Source organism: Micropterus salmoides, unplaced genomic scaffold (genome assembly GCF_014851395.1).
Source record: "Micropterus salmoides isolate LMB-PRFRI ecotype aquatic unplaced genomic scaffold, ASM1485139v1 Ms_hic_scaffold_3, whole genome shotgun sequence".
Lineage (NCBI taxonomy): Eukaryota > Metazoa > Chordata > Actinopteri > Centrarchiformes > Centrarchidae > Micropterus > Micropterus salmoides.
In genome coordinates, this window is record NW_024042261.1 from 2,189,904 (window position 1) to 2,203,854 (window position 13,951).

General features: G+C 39.7%; 2 protein-coding genes across 2 annotated transcripts; both read left to right on the forward strand.

Moving 5' to 3' along the window:
• Nucleotides 1-1,296: 1,296 nt before the first annotated feature.
• On the forward strand, nucleotides 1,297-7,941 carry LOC119883206 (mucin-5AC-like). The gene is made up of 6 exons (XM_038693774.1): nucleotides 1,297-1,372; nucleotides 2,738-2,996; nucleotides 3,562-3,676; nucleotides 5,043-5,127; nucleotides 6,935-7,041; nucleotides 7,822-7,941. The coding sequence occupies exons 1-6, from the start codon at nucleotides 1,297-1,299 to the stop codon at nucleotides 7,939-7,941; spliced, it is 762 nt and encodes a 253-aa protein (XP_038549702.1).
• Nucleotides 7,942-8,037: 96 nt separating this feature from the next.
• Nucleotides 8,038-8,743, forward strand: LOC119883208 (mucin-5B). The gene is made up of 3 exons (XM_038693775.1): nucleotides 8,038-8,240; nucleotides 8,376-8,501; nucleotides 8,622-8,743. The coding sequence occupies exons 1-3, from the start codon at nucleotides 8,090-8,092 to the stop codon at nucleotides 8,741-8,743; spliced, it is 399 nt and encodes a 132-aa protein (XP_038549703.1). The 5' UTR covers nucleotides 8,038-8,089.
• The last annotated feature ends 5,208 nt before the right edge of the window (nucleotides 8,744-13,951 follow it).

A 13,951-nucleotide genomic window follows, 5' to 3' on the forward strand; every position in this document is an offset into this window, starting at 1 on the left:
CAATTTTATTGACTAGATTTAAATAACTGAATGTTAAACCAAGACATTCTCACTCCCAGTTCGTCCCAGACGCTTTGTCATTGCTTTTTAATGCCCTGGGTATGCTTATCGTTTTTGGACGTGTAGAACTCTGTGGTCAAGTTTGCAACAATAAATATGCACCATCCGGCTAGACTTTTAAACAAAAATAGTGGTTAATGTTGTGAAACGGCACATGGTTAATGTGGTTGGTTAGGTTTAGGCACCAAAAGTACTTGGTATGGTTTTAGGAAAAGATCATGGCTTAGGTTAAAATAACTATGTTACTTACGTGACATAACTTATGTAACCTATAAATAAAAACATTCACTGCTGACTTTTTGTTTCACACGGAAATGAACACTGTTCTCATGGGTGAAAGCCTGGTTTCTGGCCCGCTCATTCTTTCGTCTTAAATATCCTACACCTACCTTTAGTGTTCATAAACGACACTACAGGGCTTCCATCAGTGCGCTGAACTGTCAAGCTAAGTGTGTTACAAACTGATTCCAATGAGTCTTGACTATGCGTCCATATGTGACGACATGGGAGTGAGAACGGTTTGGTTAACCTTCAGAAATGTATTCCACTTCTTTGGTTAAGGTTATGGAAAGATTGTGAACACGTTGTGTCTCAAGTCACTGCAGACCCTAAACAAGTGCTGTAAGCAACCAAGAATAACCATAAAAAGAGTTCATGCTATTTACCATGTCTATGCAAGGCAAATTAAGTGTGGTTATAGTTAGAGACAAAGCACACACAGGCCCAGATGCTGTTCAGTTTCAGCTACTAAAGCACTTGGTTAAGGTTAGGGAAGGTTAGTGGTCAAAGATTTAAAAAAACTTGGATCAAGCATTGACATTTTGGGAATGAACAGAAACCAGGATCTTTTTCTATCCTTTATCTACATGACTGCCGAAAAGCTAAGAAGCCATTAAGTAATTTAACCCATCATGGCATGTTGAAATAATTTTCTGCCATTTTATTCTTTTTCCATTTCAAAGAGCCTGCTGCAAAGGTTTTGTATCAGAGGCCTGAACAAGCTGCATGATGTAGTGATGGCGTAGATGATATGTTTGCTAAGCAAACAAATAGTCACTTTAGTTATTCAACAGTAAATGTCACAGGCCAACAGCACTGAAGATATTTAGAGTGAAGAGGGATAGTCCTCTCTCTCTTACCTGCAGGAACTGGTATAGCTCCTCCTTGACCAGCAGGTTATAAAGAGTTCGTCCTCCAGGTGAGTCCTCTCATAGCAGGTCAGTCCTCAGGACCAACATGGGGACCACAGAATGCCAAACCACATTATGGCTCATCTACCTGATGCTGTTGATTGGCACAGTCACTCAGACTGGTGAGTGATGACCTGACACCTGCCTACAGCTTCACGCCCTTTTAACAGAAGATAAAAACAGGCTTAATTAGGGTCCAAGCAGCGTAGCTACTGGAACCCTGTTGTCTTTGTTCTCATTAATATTTCTTCTTCTTTTTCTCCGCTAAAACTATTTGTGCAGCAAAACTGTCAGAGCAAAACTCACTGTAACTGCACTGCAAAAACTAAAATCTTGGTAAGATTAATTATCTTAATTGAAGGCAAAATATACTTGTTTTTTGTCCAACAAGATATTTCTTCTTACCAGGCAGGTTTTATGTTAGAGAATTTCACCTGTTTCGAGTATTTTTTCCTTAAGTAGCAAGTGAAATATTCTTGTTGTGTTGGCAGATAATTTAGCTTATTTTAAGTAATATTTTTTCTTGTTTTTGAGTGCTTAGTTTTTGCAGTGTGGCAGGTGGGTTGCAAATTCAACCCATTACGCAGGTGCAAAATAGACATCATTGACCTCAAGGTGGTACTGTAACAATCACGGTTATGTTTTTGCAATTATTATCTCAAGAACAGCTTGGCTTAGAGTCAAAATTCTTTCAGCAATTTAATCTATAAATTCATCTGCGTCTTTGCTCCAACGGTCTTCTGCTCTAAAACTGTCCATTGCTTTCTCAGTTTTCTCAAAAACCTCATCAACAATCATTCAGGATCATCTATAGACTTACTACAGAGATCTAAAATTAAATCCGTTTTTAAATTATACATTTTTACTTTTGTGTCACAGTTAAATTTTTCATGAATGAAATCACATAGATAAATCAAAATTGGCTCAAGCTATTCTAACCAAACTTGAAGTATATGTTCAGATGCACAAATACAAAAAAGTATATATCTTGTAATTGGTTGCGGGGATTCATAGAAATCCCCAGGTGGCCCAGTGCTACTGGCCAAGAATGGGGGAATTCATGCTTCTGGTGTGTGATATTGTTTTATATAATTTACTTTGATGTCTAAATCATGCTATCTTTATAATCTCTACAAATCATGTCATTTTACCAAGTGTTGTTTGAACATATAGAAGGCATAGAAGGAGTTTTGAAATGTATATATGATTTTAAGATATTTATAATAGTTGTATTTGATTAAATAGTCTGTGGCATCTTGGGTTTGATTATTTCACGCAGCATTATTTAGCTTGAGTGAAGTGTTGGAAAGTTTATTTCTGTTTGATAAAATGATTATGTCCTCTCATTACTACAGTAACCATCGTTCCTTCTCTAAACACACTGAACCTGAATTCAGGTAACTGTGCAAATGCTCCAAACTGATTTTTGCTCAACTCTTCATTTCAGTAAGAAAAGATGTTTAAATAATTCATTAATGTTGTTGCAGCTAATGCCTCTCACATCGGCAGAGTGTGCACAACTTGGGGACACTATCACTGGAAGACCTTTGATGGAAATTTCTTCCAGCTGGCCTCTACCTGTAACCATGTCCTGGCTTCCCAGTGTAAGAACACCTACGAAAATTTCAACGTCCAGATGAGACGCAAGTCGGTCAACAACATACCCACCATCAGCAAAATCATCATGAAGCTGGACGGTACTGTAGTTGAGCTCTCCAACAGTTCAGCGATTGTCAATGGCGAGACGTAAGTTCAGTCCAGACCAGTTAACCACATGATACAATTTTAGTGCTCAGTTAAAATAAGACGTAAAGGCAGATCAGCTGCCCCAGCACGTTTCAAATCAAGTTGATTTTCACACTGTGGTAAAGTGAAGTGCAAACAAAGGCATAGATTCATGGTCACATTTTGCTATAAACAAACTGCCTTTGACTTCTTTGTTTTATTATTGATATCATGTAAAGCTGAAAGAATAAATACTTTTGATATTAACATTGAAATAAATGACTTAGTGTCAGTGCTGAGGTCAGAAACACCCACCTCTTTTAGGTCATTTGTTTGCTTTTAAATTTAACAATTTACTATCATTAACACTTTGAACGCAGTCATTTCCAGAAAAATTAACAGCATGCCGCAGCAATTTTCTGTGAACTCCTGAGTCACCCTGGAAAGGCTGGAGCCACTTTCGCCACTTCCATCCGCTGCTTCACAGAAAACACCGTTCCCATTTTGCATCTCATTAGAATCTGACCTCCTGTGTCGGCTGCTGCTTCTGTCGGTCGGTCTCATTTTCACTTTCTGTTTTCTGCAGGGTGTCGCTGCCGTTTGTCACGTTCGGGGTGACTGTCAAGGGGACCTCATCTAGCGTCTCTGTCGAAGCTAAGCTGGGAATCAGAGTTATTTGGAACCTGGATGACTCTCTGGATGTATGCACACCCTCACATATGCACACACGTCTGTCCTTAGTTTTGAGTATCTTCATGGGGTTGTAAACACACTGACAAAGTTACACATTGTGAGCCTACTGTAAACAACTCAACAGGCTCTGACTCTATGTAACTGCATAAGCCGGTTCCTTCACATTCTTGTTATGTGTGCATATGCATACAAAGAAACGCACTGAGTCTTAAAGAGTTTTCATTGTTTAAAGGCAGTAGCTACCAACAATGAACTTATTATCACTAGCCCTATTTGCCACAGAACTCCATTGTTGTCCAAAAGCTCTTAAAGCTAACTTATTAACTAACTGCTATGAGCCATAGTGTTTTAGTGAGCACAGTCCACAGTTTTTGTTAGGAACATAACTGCCACCCTCTAAATAAAGAGTTTCCCCCTTTTGGCTCAATAGATTCAAACATTTGTTTTTACTCATATTCCTCTATGAGCAACTAAATGAAAAAAACATTTCCTTTTCTGTTGTTACCAGCTCTACAGTTACTGTGACACTGTTATACACTCTGAGAGCCATAATTACTGAGCTGTGTATTTAAAGGAATTGTTTTGCTGTAGTACTTTTCATAAAGGTTGGCAATTCATGTCAAATAAGCTGGACTTCAGGGTTCAAAGAAATGTTTCTCCACAGTGAAAACTGAAAATGACACTATCCACACCAAAATCAGTTTTCCCTTCACCTATGGATTAACTTCAAATTTCACTGAGATCTGTTTTGAGATACAAAAAAAGTAATCTCCATGGCTGAGGTAACAGGGAGGAGCCTGACAAATATTTGTTACAGTTCACCTGGATAGCAAACAATATATGTAAAAAAAGCCAAGGCAGAAAACCACAGTGTAAATGTAGCAGCGTTAAGTAAACATGTGGTTGAGTGATTTAATGATTTCTTTGTTGGAGATTGATCATTTTAGAATAATAGCATTAGATTTATATTTAAAAAGGCTGAGTGGAAGCCACCTTTAGCTTACACTAGCAGGGACTGCATAGGAACAGTGTTGGATCTTACAGATGATACATGACATTACTTTTACTTTGCAGTCTAACTGACAGGCTGGACACTGGAAAAAGAGTTTACTCATTTCAGAGTTGACATTGCATTTTTGATTTAGACCAGCTTCCCTGCCCTTTCTGCCTCACAAGCCTTTGTTTAAAACCTAAAATTAGAAGTAGAAAGAGTGCAGACAACTTGTGATGTGAATTTGAATATGGCTAATTAGACAGACTGATATATGCAAAACCTTTATTAATAAAGTGATCAAATCTTAAAAAACCTGCTTTGAATCATAAATGATTACTAGTTTGGGAAATGATTGCTGTATGTTTGGGGTGTGTTCACAGATTGAAATAGATAACAAATACCAGAACCAGACATGTGGACTCTGTGGAAACTTTGACGGCACCGCCAATGATTTAGTGAAAGACGGTAAGATCCTTTTCAGCATTATGGAGAGATAATATAGCCTACTGCAGGTTGCAGTCATGTTGAAAACAAACTAGAACACAGCATACATAGGCCTACCTACTTTCACACTGTTAGATGGTGGATGAGAAGCCATAATATTTGAAGAAGTTGTGGTACTCAGTTAGCTCAACTTGTAAAGTCAAGGACTTTCATTTAGAATGTTGTGTGTTCGATCCCTCCTTGGGACAATTTTTTTCTCTCTCTTCAACAAATTAATTCTGCAGCAAATGTTTCCCACATCACGGCATGTGATGCACTGTTTTTGTTTCAGTGTTTGACCTTCATACGTCAACATACGGAAGCTTTTGCATTTCCCCAGTATCTCCAGGCAGAGGACATTTAGGGGAATCACGTTTTCTGACGGCTCTTTCAGAAGTGTGTCAAGCAGGCAGCAGACTCTTTTAATGTTGTTCAGAATTTTTCAAAGTAAAAGCTCAGTTCAACTCCAAATAAGCATCACAGTAAACAAGCTAGTAAATATAATTTCTTAAGAAATATACCTAAAGAAACCTTATTTCTTGACTGGCCACTCTCTGCTGTCTCAGAAGAGACACCTTTTGTGCTGTGTCTGCCACTGTAGCTGTCCTACGCTCTTTGAAAGGTTAGGGGGCAGTGGTAGACTGGACAGATGGTTGTAATTCAAAACCTCACCACTAGATGCCACTAAATCTTACACACCTTTAAACAATGTTTACTTATTGGAGTACTAACAGACTATAATATTAATGCAATATTTTGTAATAACACTTGATGGATACACATTGGAAATATTGTCCTGGTGTAAATGTGGCAGGTTATCTAATCAGGAGATGATGACTTGTAATTTCATCACAAATAAATACAAATGTATGTTCATTTATTTACCTTTACCTGAGGAAGGCGATTTGAAATAATTCTAGTCTCATCCACATCAAATAAAATTCTTGGGGAAAAGACCCATTAGTTTTTTAAGTCATTATTCAGTTATTGACCAACTGACTTGCTACTCAAGAAATGCTTTAGTAAATACTTGTGTACTCTTACTCAAGTAGTTATTTTGATGAATACTTTTACATCTACTTGAGTCCTTGTATTTGCAAAGTAACAGTACTTTTACTACAGTTTTTGGCTACCCACCTCTGGCTGCTCTCTGTGTGAAAGTAGTGACCTATGTCTCCTTGAATTTTTCATGAATCACAGTCAACCATAATCAATAAAAATTAATACTTTGATATCAAAGTAAAAATGTGACAACATGTATTTTAAATCCCAAATGTGCAATGTGATAACTTCTGTGGTGCTATACAAATAAAATGTTATTGATGTAATGTGAATTGAAAATGACTAAAAACCCATTGTAAGTCCTGTTCCTCCAGGAATTTGCCCGTTTACTACAACATTGTGATATCTCAGGCGAAACAAATATACTGTGGGTTCAACCTGTATTAATCTCAGCAAACACTTTCTATTTACCTAAACTTACATACAGTATCTCTGAGCTAACACCTTAGACCACCCATTGATTTATGCAACCTGTTGGGAGAGTTTGGTCATAGGGCACAAACACCCAAACAAGTTCCTAGAACTTGTGACTGTTGCAAGAATTTTAGTATATGCTGATTTTTACCTTATAAAAACTAATAGTACTTAAACATATTTCCACATTGACTTGAAATTGTTAGTCATTGTCATTACAGCAATTTACTGCAAAATGAGCCATTGCATTGGAAGTTTTTACTTCACTGCAAGATACTGGGCTCATTAATCACAATGACTGTCCTGTCTGTAGGAGCTGCACTGTCTGTGACAGACTATGCTGATACCTACAAGGTGAACGGGCCGACAGAGAGCTGTGAGGAGCCTGAGCTCAACCCGGTCCTGAGCTGTGGCGATAAGGTATTTCTTCACTCTTCATCAACACATTTACATTAAACATCTCATGAAGTGCATGAATGATGAGATACCCTACACTAACTGAGCTGTGCCAAGTTTAAATAAGCACTGAAAACAGCTGAAAACAGCAGAGCAACGAGCTGCTCCATGTGGGAGCATTTACCGTAAACACTCGAATAGGAGTGCACTCCAGATTTAGCTGCGGCTAACTGACCATGTGGCTCTCAGAAACAACAGCTCACTTTCCTGCAGTTCTGTGTCCGTATAAGTCGCTAATTGAAAACTCTGTAGGTCAGAGCGTCCACACGAAAAGGGAAGGAAGACATGGCTGGTAGTATTGTCTTCAAATAGAGTTGCTAAACACCTCAACACACTGAAGGAAGCCATCTGACTGTGTGAGGAGCAAGCTTGTTGATGTGTGCAGGTAGAGTAGGCCTAGAGCTCTCCCATCTGACTGGTCCACCAATAGGGGAGAAGTTCACCTCTTGAGACAAAGCCCCTCCTCATTTGCATGATGAGACAGAAATGCATAGAGAAATGTAAAAAGGACAGGCAGAAATAAATACCATTGGGGAAATAAATAGGGTAGAAAATGCAGCGGAAGAATAAAACAGACAAAAATATTAAAACACACACATAAATACAATGTTTAAATATGAATGGAAATGTCTATTTGAGCACTTAGGCTCAGTGTAAGAATGTGTGTGAATGCGATGTCGTGTAACAGTGGTTAAAAAGGCTAGACATAGCATTTATATTTTACATTTTGAACACGGGTCTCAGACCAAAGCCATGCGTCTTATCCACTGCACCTCACAACCCTACTGTGGCACACCATGCTTCATCACCACACTGAAGCTCACACTGGTGTGCACCATGTTGTGTATGCATTCTCATTCTTAGAGCAGGACACATCATCTATATATCTAAAGATTGTTTGGACTCCAAACTGGATTTATATGACTGATTTTTTAACTGATTTATTTTTCAGCAATTGTGTGACCAGATCTTCTCCAGTGCTCCTTTCAGGAGTTGCCAAAACCTTCTGGACATGGAATCATTCAGTGCAGCCTGTATGGCTGATATGTGCAACTCTAATGACACCACTGACTCCATCCTCTGTAAAACGATCTCAGAGTTCTCCAGAGAGTGTGTCCACGCAGGTGGCAAGCCCCAACAATGGAGGAATGCAACTTTTTGCTGTAAGGCTGCTAACAGCTAAAGATGACTCAGCTTGATTTTATTTGGATGTTCTGTCCCTGACTTACAGACATCAGCTGCGGTGTTGTTTGATCCTTACTGGTACAGCAATGTTCAAGTGTTTCTGGTCTCCACAGACAATGAATGTCCATACGGCATGGAGTTCTTGGAGTGTAGCAGTTCATGTCCCGACAGCTGCTCCACCCCTCAGGCCAGCCAGACGTGTGACAGCCACTGCCACGATGGCTGCAGCTGCCCTCCCGGTATCCCCACACATTTTTCACTACATTATATGTATATGCTGTATGCAGGCATACGCAGTCTCATTCATGTGACATAAAACATTCTGTAGTAATGATTATTATCTCTCATCCACTTCTCAGGAACGGTCTTTGATGACATCAGCAACACTGGCTGTGTTGTAGTGGATGAGTGTCCATGTGTGCACAACAACAAAGTCTACAAGTCGGGAGAGTCCTACTCTTACACCTGCAGATCCTGGTAAGATGAGAACGTGGGTGCCATTATTGAGGTGTCAAATACAAAAAAATACAACCGCTGTGGTTGTACATCATCTCAACGTGTTGTTGAGATTAGTGTTAACATCTTTCCAGTTTATTCAAGTGTGGAGAAGAAATTAATCATAATCTCCAAAATCTTATGTGCGCCATACTAAAATTGTTAGAAGAACTCCTTTAGGGACACAAGTAGGGCTGCAGCAATTAGTAATCAAGTAGTGTACACTGTACATTGATTCATCAAGTAATTGGACAAGAAATACTTTTGCTTGGCGCATTACCTTGTTTGGTGGTCTGCTCCGTGGACACTGTGCGTAGACCGGGTGCTTTCTGCTCAGATGTTGAAGACGTCGTGTTGTTGCGAGCTGTACAGAGCTGTTTCTTTTAGCTTGAAATGATCCCATACTCTGGACACTTTCTGTCTCTTTTCCTGGCCTGTCTCTTCTTCATGCATGGCTATTTTCTCTCTCTTCCTCCATTTAGCAATCTACAGCGTAGCGAGTAGTCATCTGGTTTATTAGAAGTACGTAGAGAAGTGAAAATTGGACAAATGGAGGCCTACAAATATTATTTAGCAGGAGCCTGTCGGCGTGTGGATCTTCGACATCAAAGAAGCAAAAACATGATGAAGCCAGACAAGTCGGGACAGGTACAGACAAATGACAGCAGAAATCAAAGATATAATCATTATGGATTTTCCCAGATAGAAGGCGGTGATGCAGGACAAAAGTTTTCTAAGTGGCGCTGAGGTTGTTTCTGCTAATTAAGTTAGTCCAACTTTAGCAATGCAAATGCAAACTGTTGTTTAATAGCTTTAGCTAGAAGCTGGCCATAATTACTGAGAGAAGTAATGTGTTCCCCTGTCAGTGTTGTAGTTGGATTAATTTCATGTAGTTATTCTCCAGCTATGTATTTTGGGTTTGCTACATGGACAGAAATGCGTTGGTTACGTACGCGAGACAACAATATAACTGTACTGCAGTACAGTTGGAAGTTCAGATCAGCCTGCTAAATTTATATTTTACTGCCCTGGTGGAGAACACTCACATTTTTACTGCTAACAGCATTATGATAACAAGACAGTGTGCCTATCAAGTGAACCAATAATGCTTACTTTTAAAATTTGCATTAAAAATAAAACGTATTTGTAGGCTATTGCTTCGCTACTGTGCACACAAACTGTGGTGCAGAAACAGTGAGGCTTACATTGTCCTGTTATCTGTCAGTGGTCATACTTGATGCACTAGATGTGAAGTTTTTGACATGTTCTTTGCCTTGGTATGTTAGTCCAGATAAGCCAATCCTCCCAAGATGTAACAATTCAATTCAATTCAATTCAATTTTATTTATATAGCGCCAAATCACAATAACAGTTATCTCACAGCGCTTTTCATAAAAGAGCAGGTCTAGACCGTACTCTGTGATGATATTTACAGAAGCCCAACAGTTCCCACCAAGAGCAAACACTAGGCGACAGAGGCAAGGAAAACTTCCTTTTAAGAGGCAGAAACCTCGAGCAGAACCATGGCTCAGGGTGGGCGGCCATCTGCCTCGACCGGTTGGGGGTGAAGGAGAGAGAGAGGGAGAGAGAGAGAGAGAGAGAGAGAGAGAGCAGGAGAGGAATAGAGAGAAAAAGAGGGATGTAAGGAGAGAGAGAGGGGAGGGAGGCAGCCTACACAATATACACACAGAGGTACAGACAGTGAAGGTGATGGAGCTATAGACTAAATGAAAAATGGTACAGATATTTATAGTAGTGTTAATGGTAATAATCATAATGTTAATGATTATAATAACAATAATAACAATAAGACTAGCAACAATAGTCGTTGCAGCAGAGGGTGTCGAGCAGGAACACGGGGGCAGCAGGTGACCCGCAACCACAGATCCAGACTCCACAGCTCCAGAACTAGAAAACATGCAGGAAGTGATAGGAGAGAGGAGAGAGACGAGAAAGCACAAGACTACCAGAAAGGGGAGAAGTTGTGTTAGTAACATGCAATAATGGGATGAGGTTGCATACAAAGGGAGAGAAAGTAGAGGAGAGAGGAGCTCAGTGCATCATGGGAAATCCCCCGGCAGTCTAGGCCTATAGCAGCATAACTAAGGGATGGTTCAGGACTCACCTGAGCCAGCCCTAACTATAAGCTTTATCAAAGAGGAAAGTCTTAAGCCTACTCTTAAATGTGGAGATGGTGTCTGCCTCCTGAACCCAAACTGGAACCTGGTTCCACAGGAGAGGAGCTTGATAGCTGAACGCTCTGGCTCCTAGTCTACTTTTGGAGACTCTAGGAACCACAAGTAACCCTGCATTCTGGGAGCGCAGTGCTCTGGTGGGGTAGTAAGGTACTATGAGCTCTTTAAGATAAGATGGTGCCTGACCATTAAGAGCTTTGTAGGTAAGAAGAATGATTTTAAATTCTATTCTGGATTTTACTGGAAGCCAATGCAAAGAAGCTAAAACAGGAGAAATGTGATCTCTTTTCCTGGTTCCTGTCAGAACACGTGCTGCAGCATTCTGGATCAGCTGAAGAGTCTTAATGGACTTTTTCGAGCAGCCTGATAATAAGGAATTGCAGTAATCCAGCCTAGAAGTAACAAATGCATGGACTAGTTTTTCTGCATCATTTTTAGACAGGATGTTCCTGATTTTCGCAATATTACGTAGGTGAAAAAAGGCGGTCCTTGAAATCTGCTTAATGTGAGACTTAAACGACATGTCCTGATCAAAGATAACTCCAAGATTCCTCACAGTGGTGCTGGAGGCCAGGGCGATGCCATCCAGGGAAACTATATCTTTAGATAATGCATCACGGAGGTGCTTAGGCCCCAGAGCAATAACTTCAGTTTTATCTGAGTTTAACATGAGAAAATTACAGGTCATCCAGGTTTTAACATCCTGAAGGCACATTTGAAGTTTAGCTAACTGATGAGTTTCATCTGGCTTGATCGATATATATATAACTGAGTATCATCTGCATGACAATGAAAGCTTACGGAATGTTTCCTGATAATATTGCCTAAGGAAGCATATATAAAGTGAAGAGGATTGGTCCGAGGACAGATCCTTGAGGAACTCCATGACTAACTTTGGCATGCACAGAGGACTCATCGTTAACATGTACAAACTGAAATCGATCTGATAAATAGGACTTAAACCAGCTTAGAGCGGTTCCTTTAATGCCAATGAAATATTCCAGTCTCTGCAATAGGATCTGATGGTCAATGGTATCAAATGCAGCACTAAGATCTAATAAAACCAGTACAGAGACAAGTCCTTTGTCTGATGCAATAAGGAGGTCGTTAGTAATTTTCACCAGTGCTGTCTCTGTGCTATGATGAGCTCTAAATCCTGACTGAAAATCCTCAAATAAACTATTGCTCTGTAGAAAGTCACACAGATGTTTAGCAACTGCTTTCTCCAGAACCTTAGAGAGAAATGAAGGTTAGATATAGGTCTATAGTTTGCTAAAACATCCGGATCAAGTTTGGGCTTTTTCAGAAGAGGTTTAATTACAGCTACTTTAAAGTACTGTGGTACATAGCCTGTTGATAAAGATAGATTGATCATATCTAGTATAGAGGTGCTGACTAAGGGTAAAACATCTTTAAGCAGCCTAGTCGGGATGGGGTCTAAGAGGCAGGTTGATGGTTTAGATGAAGAAATTATTGAAGTTAGTTGGTAAAGATTGAGGGAAGCAAAACAGTCTAAACATGTATCTGGTTCTACAGCTGTTTCTAAGGTTCCTGAGTTAAGAGATAAGTCGGTGCCAGTTGAGGGCAGGTCTTGGTGAATAGCTAGAATTTTATCATTAAAGAAGCTCATGAAATCGTAACTACTGAGAGCTATGGGAATACTTGGCTCAATAGAGCTGTGACTCTCTGTCAGCCTGGCTACAGTGCTGAAAAGAACCCTGGGGTTGTTCCTATTTTCCTCTATTAATGACGAGTAGTACGCTGCTCTAGCATTACGGAGGGCCTTCCTATAAGTTTTAAGACTATCTTGCCAAATTAAACGAGAATTTTCCACTTTGGTGGAACGCCAATTCCTCTCAAGTTTCCGCGATATTTGCTTTAATTTGCGAGTTTCAGTATTATACCATGGAGCTAACCGTCTTTGTTTTAGTATTTTCTTTTTTAGAGGGGCTACAGAGTCGAGTGTCATTCGCAGCGAGCCTGCAGCACTATCAACAAGATGATCGATTTGGGAGGGACTGAAATTAGCATAGGAGTCCTCCGTTACTTTGTGACTAGATAATATATTTAGAGCTGATGGAATCGCATCCTTAAATTTAGCTATAGCACTATCAGACAGACATCTTGTATAGAAATTTTTGCCCAATGGCGAGTAGTTCAGCAATACAAACTCAAAAGTTATCAAACAGTGGTCGGACAAAGAGGGATTCTGTGGGAACACCACTAAATGTTCAATTTCAATACCATACACCAAAACAAGGTCGAGGGTGTGGTTAAAACAGTGAGTCGGTTCATGAACACTCTGAGAGAAGCCAATGGAATCTAACAGAGAGATAAACGCAGTACTAAAGCTGTCATTCTCAACGTCCACATGAATATTAAAATCCCCTACAATAATAACTTTGTCCGTTTTAAGGACTAAAGTTGACAAAAACTCTGCAAATTCAGATAAGAATTCAGAATACGGGCCAGGTGCTCGGTACACTATAACGAAGAGAATTGGTTGCAGTGATTTCCAACTTGGGTGCGAAAGACTAAGAACAAGACTTTCAAATGAGTTATAGTTTGGTTTAGGTTTAGAGCTGATTAGTAGGCTAGAGTCGAAGATAGCTGCAACTCCACCTCCTCGGCCTGTGCCTCGAGGAATGTGAGTATTAATATGACTGGGAGGGGTGGATTCATTTAGGCTAACATATTCTCCATCACCCAGCCAGGTTTCAGTAAGACAAAATAAATCAAATCATAATCTGATATTAGTTCATTTACTAGTACACCTTTAGAAGAGAGAGATCTGATGTTTAAGAGTCCACATTTAACTCTCCTATTCATTTGCACTATTGCTCTTGTGGTTTTAATTTTTATGAGGTTTTTATGCACAGCTCCTCTTCTGTTTACCTTTTTAAATAATTTCGATGGTCGGGGGACAGACACCGTCACTATAGGATTTTCACTAAGTAACTCCTGAAATGGAGGAGCAGAGAAGTGTGTTAGACTGCGAC

Excerpts from the sequence above, each read along its gene's own strand:
- LOC119883206 (XM_038693774.1), top strand. The coding sequence starts at position 1,297 with ATGGGGACCACAGAATGCCAAACCACATTATGGCTCATCTACCTGATG. Across the intron at positions 2,997-3,561 it reads GCGATTGTCAATGGCGAGAC|GGTGTCGCTGCCGTTTGTCA; the intron begins GTAAGTTCAGTC and ends TGTTTTCTGCAG. Across the intron at positions 3,677-5,042 it reads ACCTGGATGACTCTCTGGAT|ATTGAAATAGATAACAAATA; the intron begins GTATGCACACCC and ends GTGTGTTCACAG.
- LOC119883208 (XM_038693775.1), top strand. The coding sequence starts at position 8,090 with ATGGAATCATTCAGTGCAGCCTGTATGGCTGATATGTGCAACTCTAAT. Across the intron at positions 8,241-8,375 it reads GAGGAATGCAACTTTTTGCT|ACAATGAATGTCCATACGGC; the intron begins GTAAGGCTGCTA and ends TGGTCTCCACAG. Across the intron at positions 8,502-8,621 it reads TGGCTGCAGCTGCCCTCCCG|GAACGGTCTTTGATGACATC; the intron begins GTATCCCCACAC and ends TCCACTTCTCAG.